This window comes from Mercenaria mercenaria, chromosome 4 (genome assembly GCF_021730395.1).
Source record: "Mercenaria mercenaria strain notata chromosome 4, MADL_Memer_1, whole genome shotgun sequence".
Classification (NCBI taxonomy): Eukaryota; Metazoa; Mollusca; class Bivalvia; order Venerida; family Veneridae; genus Mercenaria; species Mercenaria mercenaria.
The window spans coordinates 95,340,870-95,360,667 of NC_069364.1; the positions used below are offsets into that span (position 1 = coordinate 95,340,870).

General features: G+C 33.2%; 1 protein-coding gene and 1 long non-coding RNA gene across 3 annotated transcripts in view; both read left to right on the forward strand.

The window, feature by feature from the left end:
* The first annotated feature begins 2,704 nt into the window (after positions 1 to 2,704).
* Positions 2,705 to 4,471, forward strand: LOC128556782 (uncharacterized). Of its 2 annotated transcripts, none has more exons than XR_008370833.1 (3): positions 2,705 to 2,833; positions 3,297 to 3,396; positions 3,913 to 4,239. It is a non-coding gene; the product is annotated as an uncharacterized LOC128556782 (long non-coding RNA). The 2 variants fall into 2 exon arrangements; XR_008370832.1 differs by lacking the exon at positions 2,705 to 2,833 and adding an exon at positions 4,421 to 4,471 and having other exon boundaries at positions 2,844 to 3,396; positions 3,913 to 4,011.
* Positions 4,472 to 10,924: 6,453 nt separating this feature from the next.
* LOC123552480 (pyrokinin-1 receptor-like) overlaps positions 10,925 to 19,798 on the forward strand; it is a 74,810-nt gene continuing 65,936 nt past the window's right edge. The window contains exon 1 of the mRNA XM_045342168.2: positions 10,925 to 11,404. Coding sequence (XP_045198103.1) covers positions 11,116 to 11,404 — 289 coding nt within the window. The 5' untranslated portion in view covers positions 10,925 to 11,115. The remainder of the gene's footprint in view (positions 11,405 to 19,798) is intronic.

Sequence of the window (19,798 nt, forward strand, 5' to 3'; positions counted from 1 at the left end):
TTTATTAAGAAACCTTTTCTACGACCATTTACACAGTTTCAATTATATATATGTATAAGACTAATAGCCACAAACTGGATTCGTTTAAACAGGACATTGTCAAATGTATTCGTATTTAAAACTAGCTGCTAAGCAACTGAAGTGGTACGAAGGTTGCTACAGAAAACCTGATCCCTCTTTTTGAAATACGTTATTACCAATTCTAACTGGTTACTGTAAAATTTTGCTATTTTTCAAATTGAAAACGTGGTAGAAAATTCGCGAAATATGGCTGGCTTGTAAATCATATAGTGCTGTTTACAAAAATTTCCGGTATATCCGGATAGTACCTTACCTCATTCATAGTGACAAGGAGAGAGTGTGTAAAAGTTGGGGTGGATATAAAGGAAGTAAATAAAATCTGTAAAAAGATCCTTTGGAAGCAAAGAATACAACCAAGAAGAATAATACCAGACTCGGTTTGACTGAGTCTGTTCATGAGAGGTAATTAACACCGTTAACATACAAGAAATAACACGAAATAAACAAGTTGGGTATAGGGACGCGCCAATCTCACATTTACCCTACAAAAGACATTGTAAATTGTATAAAAAAAAAAACATATTGATAAGATATAAACAGTTCGTATCAGTTCACCAGTGTATTTATTAACTCTAACAAGAGCATAATTTGTTAGGGCACAACTAAGCAAGTTACAACACAAAATTCCACACTTGCGTAGTCATTGCACCATCAAAGAGGATAGCCTAGCGACTAACTATAAAGGATTCAGTCACCAGACATGCACTGTGCTTTTCAATTTATAATTTTTAAAGGTTCAGTTAATATATGGTAAAATTTAGTGAACGCCTTCTGTAATTAGTGATATCGAAAACCCTGTATTGAAAACGTTTTTTAGTAATATCAAGATTTCTATGATTAAAGTCCTTAACTTTCAGCAAGGCTTTTATATCTAATTGTTATATATAGACACCATATGATAATGACCGAGGAAAATCTCAGTTCAGGTTGGGGAACCTGACAATTTCAAAATTGAAATCGTCACTTTATCTTTTTTTCAAAAAGTATTAACATGCATGTTGTTTCATTACCAGACAAAAGCATGCTTTCCTCATTCATTTATTTATTGAGACGCATTTATAAGATAAATGGCTAGATTTCAAGCAAAACTGACAGACGCTATTTGAGAATAATTTATAAGAAAATAGCACAGATAAGCTTTATTTTAAGAAATCAAGAACGTCGTATTCCATAGGATTGGTCTAAGACAGACGACAAAATTTCAATTACAGCAAATGACCAATTGAAATCCTTCGTGACTATATTGTTAGGATGATTCTGGAATATAGACCAAAAGGGGCAGGAATTTGTGATATGTACATAGCCGGCTTTTTATATGTTATAAACTAAGGTAAACGTGAGGAAACTGGCATTTCGTTTAGACAAGAAAATGTAAAAAATACAATTATAAATACCTTAGTGTACTCTGTCGGACACTTCTTACTTTAGATATACATGTATGTGTAGCATTACAATTTCACAAATAAAATTAAAAAAATATTTTGTTTAAAAAGGTTTTATTTGAGAAGAACAGAAATGATCCATGCAAAATATTTTGGGAACAAATGGAAACAACTCTACTTAAATTGTATTGTTGTATTAGACATGGAAGTCATGTAGGGACTTCTGACTTTAATATGTCTGACCTCTAACATCAATATTTTTTTCATAACGTCATGACGGCTGAGTTCCGCATTCTTACTTCTTGCCTCAAATGTCCTTACTTCTAACTTCAATTTTCATCACTTCGCAGTTCTTTACCTCACTGTATCTAACTTCCAACTTCATTATTTCTAAGTTCCTTACTTCCATCTCCTTGTCCATAGTATGAATGGTAGGTCAAGTTTGCCATCAGTTTAATTTTATTTATATGTATTTATTATATAAATGTGTGACAAATATGGAAAACAAGTTGTATCGTTAGGTAAAATCATTGGTATCTTCATGTAAAAGTCAGCTAAAAGTCAGACAGAAGAACATGCACTGTGCCTTCATCGTGCCTTAAAATTATTGAAATACTACATTTTGACATCAGAAGTTATCCACATATTGCCAATTTGACATAGCATACTCGTCTAAGAAGACGAACTTGAGCTGCAACAGCGTATGCGATGATTACTGAGGTCATTCCAGGAATAACAGTCCCTGCTGCAGTCGTCACAGATGTAGTCCGAGCTTGCCACTGCACTTGGTGCCTTTCTCTCCAGCCTCCTCCGTCTCTTCTTCCTCTTCCTTCTTGATACCTGCACTTACGCCGTGCCTCTAGGATTGGCGATCCTGTGCTATGTCCTCCAATGATTCAATGTACATATAAGTGAACCTGAGGTCTCTCTTGCATACATAAGAGTACCTAAGGTATAGCCGGCCAACTGGGCGTGTACCTTTATTATTATTATCATACCAGATTTGTTGAGTGCCCTTTTCATATGAAATATACGTTCAAGAGCGCTTTACAATTAAACATGTGACATATCGCAGATATGTAAGAAAATCACAAAAAAACATGGGATATGCAATATTAAAACTAAAACTGAAACTGAATAACTTGATTAAACACACATTTATATAAATGATATATTCAATGGCGTTGTACATAATAACAAAAATAGTAGGCATAGTACTAGAGCCGATTTACGTAATCGAATACCGCCGGAAGTAGAACATTTATGTCAACACCGGTTTCGTATTTTCACGTGAAAACGGCCGAAAACTGAGAGGTTATCAACAAATTATAAGTTTACGGTACCATGAGGATTTTTCATGCATTTAAACGGTAAGTATAATGTTTATGGATTATTCAATACAGTATGAAAGTAAACTGTTACGCTTTAAATGGAAATTATGAAAGAAAAGTCGATAAGAATATATTGACTTTCTACTTTCACTTTCATTGTCGCTTTTTAAATTGCCCAAAAATGTTCTTTCTATTAATTTGTTTTTTCTTGTTTTTTGTTTGTAGATACATAATCCTATGGCAAATTAATGTGTGAAGTGACAGCTTATTTAAAGCATCTGTTATTAGCTGGGCCTAAGTTTACCGATTTTTCCTTTTAGAGTGACCTTTGACCTTATATTAGCTTATAGTCTGTTCTATGTATTTAAGCTGTAGTCAGAACAGAATGTAATTGAGATGAAATGAATTTTCAAAATAAACTGTTGCAAATTGTAGGAAAAGAATAATATAATATATTTATTATAAGTTTTTGAAATATTATATTATAATTACCTCATTTCAGAAAGAAGTACAAGCGAACAGATGACACATTAAAGTGGCTGCAGAAGCTTGAAAAGTTAAATAGAGCAGGGGCAGTCAAAACAGTGGGATAATACTTCTATGTAATTTCTTTTTAAAGGCAATTTATACAGGATGGAAGGGTATCTCATACAATGTTTTACAATTTACATGTAGTTTTATCTCTCTTTATGATGTTGAGAGTAAACAAGTCAGTGACATCTAATTAACACTTCGTCATGTAAACTATTGACAGTTGATATTTATTAGACAACATTTGATAAAATGCAATTGCCTATCAATATTAAAAAGAGCAAACAGTTGACAATTAACAGGCAGGTCATTCTTTTAAATGACACCATAAATAAACTTTCATAATTTGTTTTTCTTCAACTTCTGGATTTAGACTGGAAGCCATTCCAAACTATGAACTGGTAAATTATATAAGGAGTCATGTAATGATTATGGATGGGATACATTATATGTTAATGGACAATAATAATTTGAAATAATAATATTTTTTAAGATCAAGGTGTTAAGGTGATTTTATAAAGATGGTGTTATGGTTTTTACATGATGATTGTTAACTGTTCACAGATTTTATCATTTATATATTTCAGAGGGTCCAACATGTCTAGTAAGGCTGACAGAAGTGAAAGATGGTCTGATGGTACAATGATGTACAAATGATACTCTTTAACAAGTTGAACATGTCAAGGGTAATAAAATGCCAGTTATTAAAATTATATTCCCCTAAACATTTAACAGATACACATTGTAAATGTCATTAAAATGATTTTATGAAGTTTCATGAAGGATGGTACAGCCAACCATTTTGAATCGAGAAATTTTGACTTAGGTAAAGATATCTATTCAGACTTCTTATCTCTTAGCCTTTCATATGATACAGAGATAAAAGAACTACTATTGTCAGCCACTAACCATGTTTCAAAGCCTTTAAACACACTATAGCATTAACCATTTTGTTTAAATATCTTTTTAATGCAATGTTTTTTTGATATCTGTCACTTGATATTTTCAATGGATTAGAGTCCTAATTTAATGTAAAATCTGTAAATTTCAGTAATTGAAGTACAAAATATGTAGGAAGCTGTTTCTTTATTTCAGTGTAAAATGTTCTGTGGATTCATATGATGAAAATGCCAGTGTTGATCTGTATGACTTACAATATTCAAAGAGTTACAATGTAATTCAGTTATTGATTTGGTATATATCACTTCTAGAGGCTTGTGTAAAGTTTATTTCACATGAGACCAAGGGTCAAGTATGATATATAAACTTTACACTTACAGAAAGAAATTATACAGTACCAAAACAAAAAGAAATTATACAGTACCAAATAATTACAGACTTATGAATGTAACTTTCCAAATATCTTACATTTTTCTCCTGAAATTAATTAAAAAGGTAAACACAATTCTATTGTTATAAGCTTAAAAAGGTGAATGTAAGATATAAATTATGAAATGTCAAGTAAAAGGTGTGTTTTTTTTCAAAGTATTTAAGATATAGAATAAAATATAGCCTGCCATCATAATATTCCAAAATAAAAAGTGTCATACATATATTTTAGGTCAAATAGTAAGGTCAAGTGAGTGACTTAGGGTCACTATTGGCCTCTTCATATATTGTACTAAAATGGGTCTTATGCATAAGATATGTTGAAGTTTTATTAATCTAGTAACACTGTTATTCTACCTTATATTCAGAAATATACATATTTTGAATATTAAAGAGCTGCAGACACCTCGAATACAGAGAACTACAATATGCATTTCTTTCTTCAGATATATACCTGTGAAATCTCAGTGTCACCGTTCAGCTATTGTTCAAGATCAGTGTCTGCAGCTTGCACAGTTTAGTATAGAGGAGCCTTCTGAATCAACTTTGTTACATATTTGCTGTTATTGTAGGACACGCATGTAGAGAGCAGCAAGTCCTGTTCAGCCGTGCATGTAAATGTGATTCAGAAACTTTGAGAATATGTAAACATTACACTGTTATAATTTTCAAAATACTGTGTCTTGTAGTGTATCGGTACTGTTTTGTCTCAGTTTATAGCACAGTATGTTCACAAATCAAACATAAGACCATAGTGATCAGTATTATTAAAATCATTAATTATTTGTATGGTGACAAAATTTAATTTCATGCAATACCACAGTAAAATGTTTGATAATTTTCGCTTTTAAAGTTGTAAGTTTAAGGTTGGCATAAATTGTTTTTTTTTTTCTTTCATAAATCTAAAAAGTGATTGGTCATTATAACTGCAATATTATTTTAGTATGACAAAGTTTATATTGAACTAAAACACTAAATGTAAATTTTTGAACTAATCAATACATTTTCTACAGTCTTAAAACATTTGTTTATCGTACGTGTCATGGCCCATAACTCCTCCATATTACTTGTGTTTTGTCCTTTTTCATTTCACTGAAGAATAGGTAGAGGTATTGCACATCCATTTTTTAGCATCCTGATTTTGTAAAGTGTTGTATGTAAGGTTTTCTCTCGGAATTACCAGTATTTCTCATCTAAAGGTGGGGAGAGGTATTAATTATGTCTTCTCGTCTATCCGCATTAAGCCTGTCTGGCTTTAAGAGGACAAGCTGCTGGCCAGATTTTGATGAAATTTCACAGGACTGATCAGTACCAAGCATAGTGTTGTGCATATCGCTTGCATGTTTCGTTTTGATGCACTAAATTGCAGCCATAGCTAAAAATAGAAAAATCTTGTCGGCTTTCACAGGTTAAAACTACTTAACAGATTTTGATGAAACTTCACAGGAGTGATCAGTACCAAGTATATTTTTGCATATCACCAACACTTTCCATTTTGCTGCACAAAATAACCGCCACAGCTCAAGGTATACATAGGTGGGAGACATGTTTTGTCATAAAAATACCTAAAGCACCTTCCACTTTGTTAATGAAAAATGTAACAAACATCTTACAATTGCAAACTGTAATAATTTGACATTAAATGCACTATCTACAGCACCATAACTACATTTGGCTTTTTTCATTATTATTGCCCTTTTCTTACCATAGCAATATTTTGTGTAACATGTTACCTCATTAAGCATCATAAGATCAGAAAGTTCTATGACTCAGACATGTTGGCCCTTTTGTACTTGTCATGAGTATGTTTTCAGTATTTTAAATTGTCATTACTTTTTGTTGTGCCAGTTTACGGAAATGAAGACTTAGTTGTCCAAATGGTGTGCCTGTGCCTGTCCTAATTTGTTTGTCTGGACAATATATTATTTAGTCTTCACGAAACTTTGCAGGTGGTTAATTTCCTGAAGTTCCCTGTCAACTTGGATAGTGGCACGGTTACTTTAGAAACACTACAGTGATGTAACCACTGTACTAGTCAAACGTTTTGTATTTCAGATTTTATATCACATTACAGGCTACTGGTCTTCAGCAGCCTCCATAAAACTTTCATAAAAGTTTCCAAAAATGTTGTATTTTGATTTGAACTGGCATTATTCAAACAGTAAGAAATAAGGCAACATGTGACCTCTTTTCCAGTACTTTTTGATTTTCTCTGTTACTATGAAATTGCCTTTTTCTAGAAATTGGTCGGCTTATTTTTGATGATCTTAATAATTCGACGCCCCAGAATTAGAAAGGCGTAAGTGGAAAATCATACTTCTCGGCAAAACGAAAAAAACTGTCTATGACAGATACGCCCTTCTAATTCTAAGGGCGTAAGTGGACTTTTCTGGTACAACAATTAAGTGCAGATACGCCCTTCTGTTACTAGGATTCTGAATAACTTTTCACTTACGCCCTTTTATTATTGGTGAATTTGGTCAACACAGCAGTTTGTGACGAAATTTTTTTTTTACAGAATTATGCCCCTTGGTGTGTAGTTTCAAAAAATGTATGATTCATAAAAGGGCGTAACTAACACTTACGCCCTTCTAATTCTGGGGCGTCGTTATGTTTTTAATCAATTGTGGCTATGTTCTTTATCTCATGAAAAGTTCCATTTTTGTATAATTCATATTTTTTACTGTCAACAAAGTGCAATACTACATACTTATCACTTTCATTAACATACCTGTACTATTTTCATAAAACATTATATAAATCATTATATTTCATATAAACAGAATTAAATAAATATTTAAGAACATCAGTGTTTTCTTTGATTGCTACATGAAACAGACCATAGGTCAATTTAGGGTCAATTCTGACACTTTATATGCAAATTGATAAGGGAGATAACTAGTACTGTCTTAAGTAACCAATATTTAGTTACACAGTTACCTTTCCTTTACACAGGTAGGACTATCTGTTGTTGATCATCTTTTGAACATTATTCCATTACTGATGACAGAACATTGAAAATAAAAGTTGTTGTATCATGCAATGACATCATATATGACAATATTTACTTTTTTATTCCATTTTTTAAATATTCTTTAAATTAGGTACAATGCCTAAAAATAGTTATTATAATAATATTAAAATAATGACAATGATAACAATTACAGCGTTATTGTAACTTAACAGTCATGACTGCACACCTCCCCTTGAGATCATTTTATCCCTATTGCCAATACCAATGCTTAAAGCATCTGGTACGCCCAGACGAGCTGCATAAAGAGGTTCAAACCCCACGGTTAATGGTGCCATCATATACTGTATTAGAAAGAAATACCACCCACGTCAATATCAGAGTTCCATTTTTACAAGTGTGAGACATCGTCCTGTCATTTCAAAAATTATCTCCCATATTCTTGAATGAAAAAGTGTGTTTTCAGTGATGTTTTAAATTAACACAATGATGTTGAATCCCTTATTCCTGGAGGGAGTGCGTTTCTTGTCCATACAACATGACCCAGCCAGCTCAGGCGTCTCTGGCTCAGCATAGCAAAGATAGAGGTTGTCTTAGCTTTCTGAGGACTACGCAGTTGGTAACTTTATCTTTCCAAGTAATGCCTAGGATCAGACGTAGACATCTCATGTGGTAGGTATTGAGTCTTGTTTCCTGTCTTGCGAATGTTGTCCAGGTTTCACTAACATATAGAAGGGTGCTTAGGACACATGCCTGGTAGACTTTCGGCATACCTACGTTAGATATACGTACAGGCGTACTTCTGACTAACAGAGACCGGAAACGAACTTAGAATACCTATAGTTGTAAGTAAGAAGAGTAGAAGTTGCAAGTAAGAAGCCATAATATCCGAATAAAAGTTGAAAGTCAAGAAGCTGAAAATTTACCATCATGAAATTAGAAGTCATCATGATAGATTAGGAGACAAATGTATTAAGGTAAGACAACCCTCTTGGGCTTTGATATTTAGATTATTCAGTTTACATTCCAGCAATGCTTGCATTTTAACCTCCAAGCATGGAAAAGTCATGTAGTCATGTATAGTTTGGATTACACAATTAAATGGACAGTGGTCAATGATTTGATAAGAAACAGTGACACTATTTGAATGTATAAACAGACGACATTGTTGACAAAAATGTTACGCAAATATTTTCAAAAAGTGACATGCTAGTATATTGATAAAGTCTATGTTATTCACTTACATAGATTACTCTGATATAATGACAGAAATTTCTTTCGAATACTACAGGTTGTTTCCATCGAGTAAAGAGCTTACGTTAAATCCCAAAGGTAGATTTATTTGTCAGACAAAATGTAGCAAGTAATTTGCCTCAGTCGTTGTTCTATAATGGTCTTTTATAAATGCCATTAATTCTTCGTGTTTTCTTTCCTCTCCTTTGTCCTTTTAGAAACAAAATCCAATCTGAGATATAATTATCCAAGCAAGCGTGGTACGCCCGCAGTATTTACTTGTTAATGACCTATTTAGTAGCGTGGGCTCCGGAGCTTTTTTTCTGACTAAAGTTTCCAAAGTTTGAACTATTTTGCGTTCCTCGATCATGGATATTTCAAAACAAAATAAAGGCATGAATTCCTTTGATGCCGTTTTAAAAAATGTGATTTCCTCCAATAAAAGCAATTGCACTATACGTATACAGTAATTGTAATACAAATCATAACGATGAACATTGATATGGAAAGCCAGGTAGATATGCTACTTTTCAACTGTTAAATTCTTAATTAGTTATTGTAGAATCCTATTTGACTGATATTGACTGTCAAGAGGTTTGCTGGTGATTGCAAAATGCCTTCGTTAAATAATATTGTATATATTAAATTTTTTTTTAAACAATTTAAATAAACATAGTTTCAATCCTATGTTTCTGTGACCGATAGAACATGATATTCAAGTCTTACTGCTAGAACATAAAGTGTTTTCAAATGAATGAAAGATATATTCTTTAGTTTATGAGATACAGAACAGTTACTCCTAACGTTAACGAATTTGACGATTAGCATGTAGCATTCAGCAATAATAATATGGTATTGGTAATATGGCATATAGCATTTCGTATGCAATATTTAGAAACAAGTATTTGGCATTTAGCATTAAGTAATTGTCATTAGCATTTGGCGATTAGCATGCCGAATCGGCCTTCCATACTGATATCGAATGCGTAGCACGTCTAACTTGCCGACTCTCGTCATTAACTGTGGAAAAAGGCACTTTCGGGTATTCACTTGGTGTGCGCTTGTCCATTACCTGTTGAAAATGCACTTTCGGATATTCACTTGGTGTGCTCTTGTCCATTACCTGTGGAAAATGCACTTCCGGATATTCACTTGGTGTGCTCTTGTCCATTACCTGTGGAAAATGCACTTCAACCATTTACGCCTTAATTGTAAATGATCACCGATGATAAAATAAATAAAATACAAAAATTGTATTCCTTACTTGTCATAACCTTTGGGTTTTCACTGAAGAAATTGTACCAAATTATTCATTTTCGCTTGAAGATATATCCCTTCTTCCTTCCTCTACAACACGCACGCACAGATAATAGACACGTAATTGTCACGCTCACGCACAAGCACACACACGCACATGCACAAGCACACACACACACACGCACACACACATACGCATACACACACACACACACACACACACACACACACACACACAATGGACACTTAATTGTCGGCACACGCACACGCACACAGGCACGCACGCACGGGATATGTTATTGTTTTTTCGAACTTGTTGAATTAAAATGTGTAACCCTGGTAATATAGATGACATTTCAAATGTGAAAAAAATGAGATTGTCGTGTCCTAGAGTATAGCGGAATATAATTATGATATCTATGTATTTTACAAATCGTATACAAATTTCACCTACCATCAATTATTTTTATTTGCCTTAACTAACTGCTAATTTAGAAGACAATATACAAATGTATATATATATCAACATTGAGAACAGTTGCCTCCAAATTCTGCCCTCACACTACAATTACAAGAAAGGTATTATTATGTGTGGTGGCAACACAGAATACTAGCCATCAGCAAAACAAGTTGAAGATATCGTTCAGCTGTGATGTTGTGATTCGTTATGGCGTGTAAGACGGCTTGACTATCAGTATTAATTTATCGCTCATAACATCACGTGTTAGAGAAGTAAGCGGTAGCGTGCCTATTGAACAATTGTGATGAGCTGTTGTCTTTTCCTGTTAGATGGGACATAAACTGTTCGAGATTGAGTTAGCTTTACTTTTCTTCTCATTAATGGAGTGATATCTCATACGATTTTGCGGCACTCTTCTTAGACCTCGCAGTGTAAGCGTTTGGACTATTGAAAATCGGCATTTACAGTAATATAAAAGAATAATAATTTCTATTTAAATTGATTTTAACGTTCGTCTTGTGGTTTCAACGTGGCATAAACATGGAAATTGTGTTTTGTTCGAAAAATAATACGTATTCTTTTCCTTCCGAAACAATTTGTCGAAACTTCTCCAGTACGGACGATATTTTACTTGCAAGAATTGGGCCTAAAAGAAGATCACTACCAGTTATTGTGATTTTGTATTTGATATATTCTTTAATATTTATATCAGGTGTAATAGGAAATGTATTTACTTGTATTGTTATCATACGGACGAGTTACATGAGAACATCAACCAATTATTATCTATTCAGTCTGGCCATATCGGATGTTATTCTTCTTATAGTCGGTACGTAAAGAACTTTTTATTTATTTTTCAGTTATGTAAGAACATTACTTTTACCATAAAATATAAAAAAGAGCTGCCTTAATATAGCTATTTGTTGTTTACTTCTTATCACAAAATGTAGAAACATGAAAGAAGATAATATATTGATCGCTGAAAGTTACTAGTAAATGATTTCAAGCTTTACTTAGATAAAATGTGGCATGAAAGAACATAACACGAATAAAAGATTAACAGCACTCTAACAGACCCGTTACATTTTTTCATAACAATCTAAAGTAGATACAGGGTAAAATTATAATTAAACATAATATACATGCATAAAAATGATATTATATAAATATTGCATTCCTGAGAGGGTGGTATGAAAAATGTTCACCCCTCGAAATATGAATATAGACCGAGGCGCCAGCCGAGGTCTATATTCATATTTCGAGGGGTGAACATTTTTCATATCACCCTCTCAGGAATGCAATATTTATTTTATTATACCGAAATGACACTAAAGGTCAAAACATTTACTGTAAAATCAACATAATGATTTAAATGATTTATCTAACGTTTAAAATGAATTACCAAATAATGGAGACTGAATTAAGGAGTGCTTACTTGTTAGCACTCGGGCGGCAAGTCTTCTGTGTAATAAGACATTTTTGATAGATTTAGTCGAGACGTTTTCATACCGCTGAACCCTATGTTTATGCGCATAATTATTTCAACATTGTGATACACTGCTGAAATCGCTAGCAGTAACATTCGAAAAACGGCGATAACTATATTATTTCTAAACGAAACATATATGTGTGAGCACTTATTTTCTTAGTTAGATCATTTCCAATCTCATGGAAATAGTTTCGATTCAATATTTGATAAAAAGTTGTTTTCGAAATTTTTGGCACGTAGAACAAATCATTAATAAAAGAAAAATCGACCCCGGGTTCACAAATGAAAGAAATTTAATCCTAAATTATAAAAGCACATCTTCTGAAAAGTTAACGTCTCAGTCTTTTACTCAGTGCAAAAGTATCAATCACTCAACGGGAGATATGAAAAAATAATATCACATGCGCAGAAAAACAAAATAGCGCTTTTGCGCAGATGATATGAAATTATGTATCATATCACATGCGCAGAAACTGAAAATAACGATTTTGCGCATGAGATATGAAATTACTGGGGAATATAATATATTATTCAAGTTAAACTAATGGGAAATTTGCATTGGATATTTATGTGAGGTATAATAAATATATATAGTTCCCAAATACATCATTTGTCTTACTATGTTTCCAATATATTAAATTTCTGTGTTTCTAGCCATGATGATTCCATATTTAACAACTTCAGGAAATATAATAAGCTATGCAAATAAATAACTTTATCTATTCTAAAGAACCAGTTTGTATCTGAAACAGTCATTGTAACAATAAAAGACGAAGCTAGCAGAACGTGAATGTAAACAGACATAACAAGGAAAAATAATTAATTATCCAAGAATCGCGCAACAAAACGGAAAGAAGCGTCTTAACAATAACTCGGATTCTTGTCTATTTTTGTTTCCATTGCGTGTTTTAGCGATTCACCTGGAGGGGATTACTTTTATTTACACTGTCCCGTGTCTTTGGAACATGGTGGGAGCGCACCATTAACCGGTTTAAGCTCCCCAGTGGTGTTTTTGCCACTGACTGTTCCAAGGCGGTGCCCCACTGTGTTCTCTTGTTTGTTCGTTTTGTCCTCGTGTGTTGGCTTTGTGTGTGTGCGCGTGTGTGTGTGTGTGTGTGTGTGTTTGTGATGTGCACGCCTGCGTGCTTTAGGTTTCGTTTTGGGGAGGCTGCGATTTTGGTACGTGGCATTCCCTGTTTGATATTTGTCTTTGATAAATTACGAAATCAAATTTGACTTTTCATTTGGACATACAAACTCCAAAACATACTTTTTCAGCGATCTAACGTCTGAATATGTATCTTTAATTTCGTATAGAATTTTAGATGAATTTACAAGAAACTGCCTCAGATTATAGGGCTAATGGATACAAATTAGCGGTACTAGAAATTCAATGTACACAAATTCTTGTAAATTCTGCACATTCTGGCAATGAATGTTTTTTTAAGGAAAAGTGGCAATTCTGATTCTGATAACTATCTAAAATTTTAAACCCACTAATTGTCAGTCGCTTTTGTATGCAGGAGTCAATTTCAAGTTAAAAAAATAGGTTTTTGCTGAAGTTGAATTGTAATATACATGTTTTTATCAGTTGTAAAGTTTATATGATTTTTCAGGCCCGTTTGTAGTGAAATTCTGAAGAAAAAAAAATCATCAATCTACAGTTAGCTTCCAATAAAGGTGTCACATGAGCAGGTGCAATTGGGACCACTTAGGGGCTTGATTCCACTTCTTCCTGACTGCACGAGCGAAACTCTGCACACTAGACGTACGCTCAGCCTGCTTATTTTTGCATACATGATCTCTTACCTCTGATAAAACCCTTTAGTTAACCTTTGCTAAATATAATACATATAACTAGCATTTAACTGTTAAGCTTTTTCATACATTTTTAAACATACATGTACGTATATTTGACATAAACTATCTGCGGTCTTTTTGATAATTACTGTCTTTTGCAAAATGAAAACAAATTTTGTGAACAATATTTCTTGATTAAATGAGGGTCTTACGTTGTATTTAAATTACGAAATGTGTCTATTTGAGAGAGCACATCTTGGTTCCTTGACACGTCTTAAATATTTTGATTCTGCATGAAATATGACAGGAAAAGGTGATGAGATGTTTGTTTATGTATTATGCATGTGAATTATTTATTGCTCCGTAAGGCAGAGATGTTATATAACGAAAAAAGCAAATAATTTTACATAACAACGTGTAAAACAAGTATACTCTAGGGTCTCCTTACAGTATTTTGTACTGCCATACAATTAATCAAAGAGACACCGTTTTTACCTTAATGTAACTTTGTCTGAAAAAATGGTACGTGCGCTTTGGAGGTCGTAATGGAAATGTAATTATTGTTTTGCAATTATATAGAAAGATCACTTACTGGCATTTTGTAGATAATTGCGGTTAATGTATATAAATGAAATCCGATTTACATACGTGTCTGAGTGAATGTCCGGCTTGCAACATGCCGCTCTTAGATATTCATCCTAACCATTACAATTTAAATGGCTAAATTATGTTGAATAAAATTATAGAATAACTAAATGAAAATAAAAATCGATATTTTCGCTTATACACGTTTCCTCCTGCAGTGTTGAAATCGTGCACGTACCAGGCGCAAAACTGCTGGATCGTCACGGTTGAAAGATTTTATAATATCTGTTCAGCTAATGTAGCCAAACAACTTTTTATATAGTTCCAAACTAATATATTGAACCATATTCGAGAAAACGGAATTTTAAAAGTGTCGCGTTAGAAATGGCCGTAAGTGTGCAATGCATGGTACTTTAACAAACACGTTATAAAATCAAACATGTTCTTTTGCCAAAGTTCCGTGAACTTGTCTGAATATCTTTATTTTCGATATTGTAGGGGAGATCTTAGATGCGTCTCATTTATTTGCTTAATGGACACAATTTAGCGATACTACAATTTTAACAGAAACTTTCCCAGAAAATTTTCAGAAAATTGATGTAATTATTTCAATACTGATGGTAATAGATCACTTTGATTCAAAAATGTAATGGGCTCTCTATGGAATAAACGTTCATATATTAATAGCTGTCAGAATTATGACATGCTCATATTACAGAAACATTGTAAGTAGCTTTAAATCGTTTAAGAAATTGGTAATTCTGCAGGCATAGAAATCAGCATTTCAGAAGGTACAAACAAAACCCTAAAACATAACTTCCAGTAGAGTATTTAAAACATACAATGAGGAAAACAAAAAACAACAAACAAAAACAACACAAAAAAACAACAACAAATACAAGAACGCAGTTGGGAAGCGCCTTTGAACAGTCAATAGCAATATTAACAAGATTGGTAGACTCTCATCTTTTATTCTTCTTATGTTTCAAAGTTTCAGGACAGTGCAAATAAAAGTAAACCCAGCAAGGTGAAATCATTACAGAAGCAATTGTATTGTAAATAATCATGGTAATGTAAAGCATAAAACCTGCTTATGTACATGATGATGGTGATAATAATGATGATAAATAGAATACCTAACGAACCATTTATACACATGGACAACTAAAGAAGCATGCTTACGGATCGGCCGATACTGATCAGAAGACAAATAAAAATCAGCAAAGACTTTTAAGAACTACGTGTCAGGGTGTCTTCCACATGTTCCTCCCGAAACAGTCGAGGAGAGAAGCGTAGCTTAGAATTAGGATGCTTCATGAGTTATAGGCCAGTGAATACCGAGGCCAGATTCGGTTTTATACATGTATATTTGAAACACCTATCTCATACGTGCGTTTGCAGTTGGCCAAGGAACATGCTTGTGGAACGGTATCTTTCTCACGGGGATAGCTCTATGGCCTGTAAGAAGTACGTTAGGTAATAGTTTGAATATTTTACGTCAGCGTCATAGTATGTCATGCGGTGCTTACATGCGATAAGTTTACCTTTCCGAATTTCCTAAAGCATGAGACTATTTAACTTTCTTTACGCATGCGCAGCAGTCTCAACAAACAGATAAAAAACTTGTTCTGACGAAGCCAATGGAATCGAAATTGATTACGTATCTATTAACAAAAGCATAGTATCTGTAATTACTATGATGACCAAATTCAACAATGTTTATACCCGTATTCAGATTTTGCACAAACAAACTGCTGAAATTATAAATGAGATTTTCTTAGTACGTTTAAAACATCTTTCAGTTATTTGGAATTTAATTAGATGAAATATATAGACGCAATATTGCATCAGTAAATTGTTCTCTTTTCAGAAGTATTGTCTGCAAAAGACATTATTATTGTCTATACGCTAGAGAGTTAAAGACAATTGTTCAAAATATACTAAGAAAATGGATATAAAAGATACATTTAGATACTAGACATTTAATTTAACTCAATTTTCATTAATCTATATAAAAGAAGTCGCAGTTAGAGGTTATTTTTAACGAAATGGGAAAAAACGTACGAGGTTGTTTTTAATTTTTAGACAGTAAGAAAATTTATAACGAAACTGAGACGATCAGTAAGAAGTTGCTTTTAAAGAAATGGAGACGGACAGTAAGATGTTGCTTTTGTAGAAATGGAGACGAATAGTAAGAGGTTGATTTTAAAGAAATGGAGACGAACAGTATGATGTTGCTTTTAACGAAATGGAGACGAACAGTAAGAGGTTGCTTATAACGAAATGAAGACGAACAGTAAGAGGTTGCTTTTAACGAAATGGAAACGACAGTAAGAGGTTGCTATTAACGAAATGGAGACGAACAGTAAGAGGTTTCTTTTAACAAAATGGAGACGAACAGTAAGAGGTTGCTTTTAACGAAATGGAGACGGACAGTAAGAGTTTGCTTTCAACGAAATGGAGACGAACAGTAAGAGGTTGCTTTTAAAGAAATGGAGACGAACAGTCAGAGGTTGCTTTTAAAGAAATGAAGAGGACTAAAATAAATATGTCAAATATAATCACCTTGTATAAGCATCTTGTATTTGTCTCATGTTTTTGTATGTATACAAACTGAGAATTTATTGAATAAACTTGAAGCATCAATAGCTTAAAAGTATAGTATCTTACTCATTTTGATATCAGTGCCTCATTCCGGCTCGTTTCTTTTCGTATAACTTATGTTTCATTTATTTGCGTTAGAGCGTAGTTCTTAACTACTAAAAACGCTTGGCTTTGAAAGTAAACTGCTCCTGTATAAAATTTGATTACAAGGTTAGATCATGCTTTGCATGTTGAGACGATGACGAAGGACAAGTTTCTGAACTGTAGCAGTTGATAATCTTCACTGGATAATAATAATGTGTCGTAAAAATAGCAAAGATACGCTTTTAGTTGAAGATAGCAAGGACCTAGTGTTGCACTTTCCATTACCCTTAATGAGTAGACTCAGTCAAACCGAGGCTGCTATTATTTTGCTTGGTTGCATTATATGCTTTCAAAGGATCTTCTTACTGATTTTTTTCGTATTGTAGCAATAGACTAATAGACATACATGTAATATCTATAATGTGATGTATTAGAAGCACGTCTTTTCAGTTCGTAATTTTATTGTGAATACACATGTAACAACTGGTAATACGAAAGGTATACAAGCTCGTCGCTTGAAGAAATGAATCAAGCCAAGCGCATGGACATAGCAAATGTAATAAGATATCATTGTAAATGTTGTGATTCGCTATGGCGTGTAAAATAAAAAAAAGTGGAAAACCACAAGTCGCCGAACACGACATAAACGAAACTGTTGCAAGACAACTAAATAATCAACATAAGTTTATTGTTCGTAACATCATTTGTTCGTGTAGTAAGCGGTAGCGTGACGATAGAACATTTGTGATGTGCTATTGTCTTTTGATATTAAGCAAATCATAAACTGTTCTAGATTGTTTCTTCTTATTTATAAGTACATTATTTATATAATATGTACTATTATATATGCAGACCTCTTTTACTATCATGCAGCCAAAGGATGTTGAATATTTAAAATCGAGGTCTAAATGGTGCAAATGAGTTATTCCAATTTAACTTTACGGAATTCGGAGGGTTCAAACCTACTATTGATATGGAAATTGTGTTTTGTTCTAGGAATAGTTCAATTGATTTTACTTCCGGGATAATGTGTCGAAATGTCTCCAGCGCGGATGATATTTTGTTTGCAAGAATGGGACCTAAAAGAAGATCATTGCCTGTTATTGTGATTCTGTTGATTTTATATACTTTAATATTTATATCAGGAGTGATAGGAAATGTATTTACTTGTACTGTTATTTTAAAGGCGAGCTACATGAGAACATCAACAAATTTTTATCTATTTAGTCTGGCCATATCAGATTTTATTCTACTGATTGTTGGTACGTAGAAAATTTTCATATTTGGTTTAGTATAAAAATGCAAACAGTTGCAATAGAGATACTGGGTTTGGTGCAAAACGGTTGTAACTTAAGAAATACAGGAGGTACAACCGAACATTAAAAGTTCGATATTGTGGTGTTGACCAAAAAAAGTGAAATTACTGAGTTTTTATGACTAATTTATTTGCTGTGCCAGTGTGAGAAGGGTTCTGATCATATTGCAAGAAGTATACTTTAGGCCATTAATTATGTAGGTGTAAGGGGGGAAGGATGGGAGGGGTGCGCAAGGGGTACTACGCCTTTAATTACAGTAGCTTCTAAGCTTCTAGCTTCTACAGTCTTGTTAGATAATTTGCTGGTGCACTGCATGTATTTCCATTTGTATTATGAGAATGATAATCACTTTTGATATTTGCTTATTGGAAATAATGCTACAATTTTGTTTTATAATAATCAGAGTAATGATTCCATATACTAAGGTAACAATATAACTTGCGTGTTGCTTACTGTAATACTCCTAAGACTAAAACCATGTGGAATAATAAAGGATGCTTTGGACATTTTCTTTATAGAATGAAACTTGATTACTAAATTTCGCATGCCAAGCACGTGCTTCTCGACACTGCTTATCGCATAATTATATCGACAACAGTTTATGTTGGCTCGGACGTGATTTGCATACATTTAAAGTACATCAAAACACCACAAGCATCTTTGTCTTAGTAACGGTCACGTGGAAAAGCTGTGTTATAATAGCCATGAGTTTAATAATCTTGTCATATTATGATATCATCATCATCATAATCAAATGTAATGTATAAGTACTACAATATGTTAACGAAGTACATATAATTTATATAAACTTATTACGAACAATTTTTGATGTTGGTCTCGCTTTTTTGTAGGCTAAGACTTATTGCACGTAAACGCAATGTTACATTCGAGTGCCTTTCCTTTGTATCTTCCACTCTCATATTTCTTGTTCATATTGCAGACAACATGAACACCATTGTTCTGAGAATTTTGCGGTAGAAAGCTGCATTATATGATTCTGATACAAATATCAAAAAGCAATCTAAAATTCCCCGTAGGAAAAAAGAGAAAATTATTTTTTTCTATTTTTCAGGGGAGATAACTCATGAAAAACCAAAATTATCAGGGGAGGTAATCTAAAGTAAATTTTTGAGAACTTCTGTCACTTTATAACTTGTCAATATGCACCTTATTTCTATCGTTTGACATTTTCAAAGCTTACATTATCAAGTTGTATGTACGCTTTTGGTGGAATTGAGGCCTATTACGGGTAGTCATCCTTAAGTCCTAAACGGTAAGCGGGTGGAAAAGCTTGTTTGATAATGACTCAATGAGTTTAATAATCGTGATCATTATTATCACTATC